This window comes from Ictidomys tridecemlineatus, chromosome 6, assembly GCF_052094955.1.
Source record: "Ictidomys tridecemlineatus isolate mIctTri1 chromosome 6, mIctTri1.hap1, whole genome shotgun sequence".
Taxonomy (NCBI): Eukaryota; Metazoa; Chordata; class Mammalia; order Rodentia; family Sciuridae; genus Ictidomys; species Ictidomys tridecemlineatus.
Window position 1 is genome coordinate 189681841 of NC_135482.1, and position 9093 is coordinate 189690933.

Genomic DNA, 9093 nt, shown 5'->3' on the forward strand with positions numbered 1-9093 from the left:
TGCTTACTGAGGTTTTAATTAAAAGTTGAGGTAAGTTGTTAGGTGGACTCAGTATTTTCTTGTGTCTGCCTACCTAATTCATCTGTGAAGGTGATATGATAGGAAATAGTGGGCAGAAGGAGAAAACAGGCAAACACTTCAGAGAACCTTTAGAACAAGCATATGCATATGTGGGTATTTAAATATACACACACATTACATGAGTATGTATAAATGGTAAAATATCCCATAGAAAAATGAAGCATTTAAAATTTCTAATTGGAATTGATGCCCATATATTGTACATTTAGCAACAATAGGAAATGTTCCACATTCTCTAGATCAGGGAATCCCCTTCAGAAATTCACTAAAAACCTATGTATCACAGTTTTCTATAATATGCTTAATACATTTTAAATTTCTATTTTGGGTTAGGAATTATCAGCATGGACATGTAATTTTGCCTCTTAGCTTATACAAGAAAGGATTACAGTATTTTTAATTGTTACAAGTGTTAGAAGAACTTTTGCAGTTATTTAAGTGCAGCCTTCATTTTCCATACAAGGAAACAAAAACTCAAAGCAATTGATGAGGCTAAATGACCAGTAAAATAAGGAAGCCAGGAACAGGTCCTAGGATTTTCTTTCTTTTTCTTCTTCTTTCTCCCTCCCTCTCTTCCTCTGTCTCCCCTGCTCCCTCTCCCTTCTTCCTCCCTGATTGTTCATCCTCCAGTGCTGGGTTAACCCAGGGCCTTGAGCTTGCTACCCTCCACCACTGAGCCACATTCCAGCCGAATCCAGCTCGAGGCTCTTTCCGAGTGCTGGGCTTCAGATTCATAAATCACCAGGCTTTTCCATCGGGCCCGCTGAGTGGCTGAGTGTCGTCTTGCCACCGAGGACTCGTAGCGTGCACACTTGTGTCTGTCCTTCCTAATGCCTCCTGTTTCACCCCCGCCTACGGTTGTGGTCAGTTTGTCCTCTCTGAATGGCCACCGTCTCCTAGTGCTCTCTCTTTCCTTCCTATGTTAACCCAGAGCAGGTCTTAGATAAATTAAACTATCATCTTGGACTATTTGATTCATGTGCCGAAAGAGACAGCAGGAAGTGGCAACTGAAGTTAGTCCAGGACCCTCTCAACATGCTTGAGGCAGGGTCACTTTGTCCCTTTGGGCTTACCCATCTGCTTCCCATCTGTCCTGCTCTCCTGGGCGCTGCTCATAGACAGTGTCTGTCTTTATGACTGCATTAAAATTTTCTATTATATGAGCTTACCTCTCCAGATCTGTTTATGGACTAAGACAGTTTTACTGAATTTTCTTAAATTTGCACTTGGAAATTATTGTGTCCAAAATTAAAATAAAGCATACACAAGAAGCTATTCTGGTCCACTCTTTACATTCTGATGTTGAAAAGCTGTTTTTCTTTGATTCTAAAGATAAGGAAAATGAAGAATAAGATATTTTGGTTCTGAAATCAAGAGGAAATAAAGAAGAAAATATTTTAAGAATTATAATTTCAATTGGAATGTAATAAACTCTTTGAACTTATTTCTCTATTGCCTTGCTGTATTTTGACCTGAAGCCCCATCAAAAGAAATTGTCATAATTTTATATATATATTGTGTGAAAAGTTTTACAGATTTTTGGTAAAAATTAAATTCAACATAAAAAGGGTAGAATGAATTATACTTCTTTTTGTCCATTGATACTATTTGCACAGTCATTAAGGTCATTCAGCACATAATGAGTGCAGGTTCCAGGAGGAGACAGAGGAGAGGCCAGTTCCTACTTGGGGAACGAGGACGCCTCATGCAGAAGTGGCCTTGTTGACTTCTGCAGCTCCTCATCCAGGACTCGAGCCTGGGGCTGGGCTGCCAGGCTGCCTTGCGGGAGCCACGTGTGGCCGTCCTCACACGCCATCCGCTTTGTAGTGCGTTGGTAGTTTGCAATCAACCATGGAGAGAGTATTCACTACAAGGAAATTAGCAAATGCTACACACTAGGGCTTTTCTCCTTCCCCACACCCAGTGGGTTGTTAAACACTTCCCAGAAAACCACTACCTAACCCTTTGACATGAGAGCCACTAGCGTGAAGAGGAAGAGGGTCACCCATCTGAGACGGAGACCTGGGCGGGTCCCCGAGGACGAAGCACAGGTGCAGATGCCTGCACTCCCTGAAAACGGACAGAGCAGAGAGGGGTTAAATTAGAGAAGGCTTGATGAGGCAAGACATTTCAGCAGTCAAAGTATCCGAAGGTCACTGCTAAGAACCGAGTGACCCAAGGCAATAACTGAACGAAGTGTCCCAAAATATTTAGCAAAAAGGTAAAGAAAATAAAACCATTCAGGCAGTAAGAAATATGGAGGGAAGATCCACAAGATTTTGCATGTAAATGAATATATCATGGGAGTTTAATGGAAAGAAAAATGGACAAAACAAGGATGAAATAAGTTGTAGGGGAGTCTTGGTTTCACTCTTCTTTAGAAAGCCTTGGGGTGTTGGAAAGATCCACTAGATTTTAGAAAGGATTAATGAAAAAACTGTGTAAGGATTCTAGAAAGGAAGGAAGAAAAAAAATAAAGAATCCACGTGGGCTGGGGATATAGCTCAGTTGGTAGAGTGTTTGCCTCGAATAAGACCCTGGGTTTGATCCCCAGCACAACAAAGAAAAAAAGAAATAAGAACAAAAGAAAAAAAAGATATGCCAAGAATATTTATTGAGATGTTCTTCAGACTCCATAAACCAGAAGGTGGAGAACCTAAAGGCAAAATCTGTTGCATAGGAAAGAAATTGGTTCCAGAGGACTGTGCTCAATCGAGACAGCCTGCATTTGTCAGTGTTTTAAAAAGGTGTTTTCAAATAAATACAGAAATGTCTCAGTATGTGTATTTATTTTGAGGAAGCTGCTGAAGAAAGTACTCCAACTAATCTTGAAGTAAATGTGATTGCTTAAATATGCCTATGCACTCCTGCTCCAAACCCCACTAAACTGAAGTTTTTGAAGACATGGGCCCTCAAGGGAAAGAGAGCGAATTGCATTTTAGAAAAGGAAAAGGTAAAAGATAATTTTCTACTGACTTTGCAATATAGGAAAGTTGAATCCTAAACTGGCAAGGGAGAAAGAGTTGTTCATTATCACTTTATGTTCCCACTGTGGAAAGGGATGGACGAATCCAAAAGCATCTGAATACGTGAGTGTGTCTCAGGCAGAGTTCTGGGCAGGTAGGACTTATCAGCAAGCAGAAGCGCTGGCTGCCCTCTGGGGATCTGCCTTCCTGCAGGCTGGCAGGCTGTGTGCATTCTCAGCTCCCCCAGGGCAGCTGTACAGGCGGCAGTGGATGAGATCCTGTTCAGAAAAGAGACTGGCCCTTTGTCTGGCCTGTCAGCCTGGAGCGAAGACTGGAAACCAGCATATTGTCACCAGAGGACCAACAGCGGGAGCATTCAAGGAGAGTCCAGGGTCGAGCCAGGGCAGTGAGGCTGTACTGGGTATCAGGCCACAGGGGAACTTGCAGGAGATAAAGCCACTCTGGTTATGAGGAGCAATAGCTTTATGCTAGAACGGCTGGTGGAATGGTCAGTTATGATCAAGTCCTACACATGGACCTGAATACCTTTCAAAGTGGGATATCAACAAAAGGGTGGAAGTTGATGTGGAGCATATCAGTTTGTCTCAGATGTGATGAAAGATGGTGCGTTCAATTTGGGCACGTTCTTTCTCCATATGGCCTGAGTTGGCACACCAGCAGTTGATTAGACCAAGTAAAATAGTAATGAATGTCTTGCCATTAAAGCGGTCCCAGAATGTGTTGCCTTCCCATTCCCGATGATATGTACGATGCGTGCGTGTCTGAAGAAGGGGCTTGTCAAGTCTTCTGTGAACCACTAGAAGAAATGCATTTCTCTCTCTCTCTCTCTCACACACACACACACACACACATAATTACACACAATTGTCATAAAAAATACTGTGTTACAAGTGTTTTGATAATTGGTTTTGCTGAGCATGTCTCACTAAATTGGGTTTATGGACTGATTCCTTTTTTCCCTTTGTTCTTTATAGTTATATGTGACAGTAGAATGTATTTTGACATATCATATATTCATGGAGTATAGCTTCCCATTCTTGTGGTTGTACATGATGTGGAGTACGCTGTTTGTGTATTCATATATGAACACAGGAAAGTTATGTCCAATTCATTCTACTGTCTTTCCTGTTCCCATCCCCCTCCCTTCCCTTCATTCCCCTTTGTCTGTCCCCCCTCCCACCCCTTATTGTGTGTTAGCATCCATATATCAGAGAGAACATTTGACCTTTGCTTTTTTGGGATTGACTTATTTTACTTAGATGGTAGTCTCCATTTCCACCCATTTACTGGCAAATGCCATAATTTCATTTTTCTTTATGACTGAGTAGTATTCCATTGTGTGTGTGTACCACATTTTCTTTATCTGTTCATCTGTTGAAGGGCACCTAGGCTGTTTTCATGGACTGATTTCTTTATGCAAGTTGATAAATATGACCCAAAGCAGTTCTGTTTGAAGGTATGACATCTCTTGCCCTTAGAGCTTATTGTAAATGCAGATTACCCAACCTTTCCCCGTGTGGGTGGAATGCAGGAATGGAGGCTCATTTAATCCAAGTGATTCAAATGCCCAGTGACATTTGAGAAGAACTGATCCTCTTTATACTCCAAAAGGCCTTGTGATTTTGCCACATTATAAATTAAAACTGGAGAAATTTAAAAAACTTTACTAATTTATTTTTTAGCTGGGTGTGGTGGTGCATGCCTGTAATCCCAACGAGAGGCCAAGGCAGGAGAATCACAAGTTCAAGGCCAACCTCAGTAACTTACTGAGGCCGTAAGCAACCTAGCGAGACCCTATCTCAAAATTTTAAAAATAGGGATGTGGCTCAGTAACAAAATGCCCCTGTGTTTAATCCCTAATACTAGAAAATTTAAAAAGTAAAAATTTTATCAATTCATTTTAAAGTTCATGATAGTAAATCCATTTTGCTTTGACATAAGGGCAATGGCGTCATCACATCTTGTGTATCCCTCAGAACTAGGAACCTCTGCAGATCGAGGGACTCCTGATAAAATGAGAGGTTTTTTGTTTGTTTTAAAAAGGAAAATCAATCTTAGGACTATGAAACATATTTTAACTTTGCAGGACCCTGAATAGCTCCTACACTGCTCATTTTGAGAAGAGTGGGCCAAATTTCTCTAATACTTTCTTATAGGATAATTAATTATGGAGTTACATGGGATGGTTCCATCACTGTCCCAATGTCAGGGGATGACCAGGAACTTTCCAAAACCTGGAAGCTCCCATGGAGGTCTGTGGTTAAATTCTCAGAACTACATTTGTATTAAGGTTATATAGCTTCTGGGTTTGTCTTGAAGGGGAATAGATTTCTTGGGCTTTCCTGACCCTTCAATTTCATGAAATACCTTCCCATAGAAAAATGAGCTGCAGATCTTGAAAGTATTTATATTTTAATTTTGGATATTTTTAGTTTCATTTCTATTTAGAGTGAGTTTTAGACATAATATTCAGATCATTTCTTTCAAATAAATTCAGAATTGTATAAACACATCTTACTGCTGATGGTCCAGCACTCAGGTTGCTCCTGCTGCGCTGTTTAATGCTCTACTATAGCGGACAGTCCTGCGATAAGTAGCTTTAGAAGTTCTGTGGTTGCACAGCTCTTGCGGGATGTCTTAGCCTTCAGCCCTAGAGCGGGGAGACCCCCCCCACACACACACTCACTGCACTTCTCTAGGAACTCTGTGCGTGGCGGAGGTTTCCCTGCTGCGCAGCCCTCAGCCACACCAGTGGTCCTCCCCAGGCCTTCCCAGGTAGACCCCTGCCCCTTGGATCAGCTAACTTATGGTGGGAAGAGAGAGTGAGGGAGAGAGAAATTCACTGATCAATTGGTGGAAGAGGCCCAGGCCCTGAGTTCACACACACAGGCAAGAGAATCACACCTTTATTTTCTTTGAATCCTTTGCACTAGAAAACATGAACCTGCCCTTGTCCTTGACCAGCATCACTCCTCTTCTAGTCTCCATTTCCTTAGAAGTAAAATTGTGGGTGGGAGTGAGAAAGAGCAGCAGATGCGAGGAGCTTAAGCTTTTCCTAGAGATCTCTGTGGGCATGCGTATTTATAATTGTTTTTGTTCTGTGAGTCAATTTATGATCTCCTTTCCCAAATATGACAGTAAACTTCCAGCAGGGCATTTTGTCTTACTGAAAAATCTTGCACCCTGACTCCTGCACCTTGTACGTTACTAAACCATAATAGATGCCTGATAAAATACTCGTTTGAATGGCTAGTAACTCTCTAAGATGGAGGCACAACTGTTAACGTTGTACATGTGGTTGATGGATTGATTGATTGATTTCCCTCAGGACATGTGTTAACAGAGAATGAGACACACCAGCTACTGGCAATTGCATCATCGTTGTTTGTGGCATCCCAATTACGAGCCCAACATTTTCAAGACCATTCAAGGTATGGTGGATCTTTTAAAACTGAATAAATGAGCAGGAAATGTTGCTAATCTAATCTGCATAGGAAATAGCCAATAAAAGATCCAGGTGGTCTCAGTACTAGATCTTCTGATGGTTCTTTTGGGGAAATACAATGAAGACATTGTTTAAATATGATATTTTGTTCAAACAAGTTTTTTAAATTAAAGGAAAAAAGATCTTGGCCTCTTTGACTTGGATATTAGGAGAGGTGAGATTTCTGACATTTTTTAGAAAATCTATTCAATTTATTATTCTATTTTATTGCTTTGTTGGTGTTTTTAAAAGCTTTGAGAAGTGTTATAGTCTTCAAAATTTGGAATTAATCTGGGCAGTTAAAAGGTGTATTTCAGAAGCTATGAGGTGTTAAAAAGGACTCAACACCAGTATGAGGTATTTTCTTGGCCCCATGCATACCTTTTAGCTTCCTAGGACCGGGTGAAAGGATAAGTACAAACACAGTCCCAGTAACACTGGTGCTTCTGGGTGACTGGACGTTGTATTGTGTGTGTGTATACTTGCTCGAGTAATTCTGTTGAGAAAATTGTGTTACTTCAATTTCTTTTTGTTCCCTTTTGCTTTTCTACAAGGATAAGATCAAAAACAAAAGGTGAAAGTTGACCAAAAGCACAAATCAGAAACTCAAAAGTGATTTGTGAGGAAGCAGATAGAAGAAAAACGAAAATGAGGTTAGGCTGTATTTTAATGGATGATGTGATTTTGCTCAGAAAATCTCACAGTAGCTAGTACTCTTCATTTGCGGTATTTCTCAAGAGAAAGTACAAGAAGCTTGGTGTGCATTTTCTTAACCTCACGCTCTGGTAGATACACAGGGAGAGGAGAAAGGATGTGGATACCAGCACATCACTGCACCAGGGGAGGGAGCAGGGAAACGGTCAGCAGAACCGCGAGTCTGGTGCTGGTGTTTTCTTTCAGTTGTGTTTTCCAGAATACATGACCGCTGGCCACAGATGGCTATTAAAACTGACTTTAAAACTGCTTTTGTAGTCCTGTGAGCCACATGTGGTTAGTGGCTGTGTGTTGGGCTACACTAACTTCCTCTTCATCATGACGGTTCTGTTTCCAACAAGCTCTGTTGGACAGAATTCTTCTAGAGGGATGTGTGTGCAGAAAGTCTCCTGCAGATCCTAGCTTTGGCCTGAATTGCATACCTCATATTACTTTTTTTGGGGGGGACACCAAGGATTGAACTCAGGGGCACTCAACCACTGAGCCATATCCCTAGCACTTTTGTGTGTTTTATTTAGAGACAAGGTTTCACTGAGTTGCTTAGCACATCCCTGTTGCTGAGACTGGCTTTGAACTTGTGATCCTCCTGACTCAGCCTCCCAAGATGCTGGAATTACAGGCTAGTATAACTTTTTATTATTCTTTTGACAAATGCAATATTTATACTGACTCCCTTATCTCCAGTTATTATTTGGATCTTTATTATTTCAGAAGTCTTAATGTAGCTAAAAATGAACTGGTTTGATTTTTTAAGAAACAGATGCAAGTTATTTTTAGAGGGTGTTAACTTATTCTGGGTGAGAATCCCACAAGGGTTTTAAAAGATAAAAAGGCAGCAAAAAAGTAGCTGGGCATGGTAGTATATGCCTATAATTTCAGCCTCTCTGGAGGCTGTGGTTGGAGGATTGCAAATTTGAAGTCAGTCTCAGCAATTTAGCAAGACCTTGTCTCCAAAAAAATTTTAAAGGGTCGGACTGGGGATGTAGCTCAGTAGTGGAGCACTTGCCTAGCATGTACAAGGTCCTGGGTTCAATCCCCAACACAGCCATATATATACTCACATACATACACACATACCCATACATATATACATACACATATCTGAGTGTACATACATGTATGTTTTATATTATTAGATTCATACTGGGAATGTAGTTTTTATTCTGTTTTTTTAAACATGTTGTGAATATTTTCTATTTGTTAAGTGGTCTTTGGAAACATTTTAAATCAATTTTTGATTATGGAGGCTCTTAAACAAATATGAAATAAGCAGAATAGTAAAACGATCCCTGAAGTAATCATTACACAGCTTCAACAACATCATCTGCCTTCCTTGTTCCATCTTGACCCTCTACCCACTCCTCACTTTTTTACTTGTGCTTTAAGGTAAAATTTACATACATATAAGTAGAGAGGTCTGACCTGCAGGATCTTAACAAATGGATGCTCCAGCGCAACCCACACCCCTGTATGTAGGTACTGAACGTTACCATCACCTCAGGAAGTGCTCCCGCCCCAGATGTTAGTGCTGCCTTCAATAGATTTATTCCTTAAAGTGATCTTCCTTTGTATTTGTCTTTTGCATAATTTCTGCCTAAAATTATAAGTTTGCTAATTGTTACGTTAAGAATCTTAAATATCTTATTTTTAAGCTCGTATCTGTAGATACTGAAAAACATTAATTAATAAAGTATGTAGATCAAAAGTTCAGTTATGCAGTTATGTGTACATACATTTCTTATATAATTATTCACTTGGGTGAGTTTAATTTTGGTTGAGCACATAATTTACTCAACAGGCCAGATTATTGTGACATTGTACCACCCA

The 9093-nt window shown here is 40.4% G+C and overlaps 1 protein-coding gene across 6 annotated transcripts in view; it reads left to right on the forward strand.

Annotated features, from left to right (window-relative positions):
- Pcca (propionyl-CoA carboxylase subunit alpha) overlaps positions 1–9093 on the forward strand; it is a 345878-nt gene that overhangs the window by 197069 nt on the left and 139716 nt on the right. For all 6 annotated transcript variants that reach the window (XM_078016291.1, XM_078016287.1, XM_078016290.1 and 3 more), the window contains one exon: positions 6397–6499. In XM_078016291.1, the coding sequence (XP_077872417.1) occupies positions 6397–6499 (103 nt within the window). The remainder of the gene's footprint in view (positions 1–6396; positions 6500–9093) is intronic.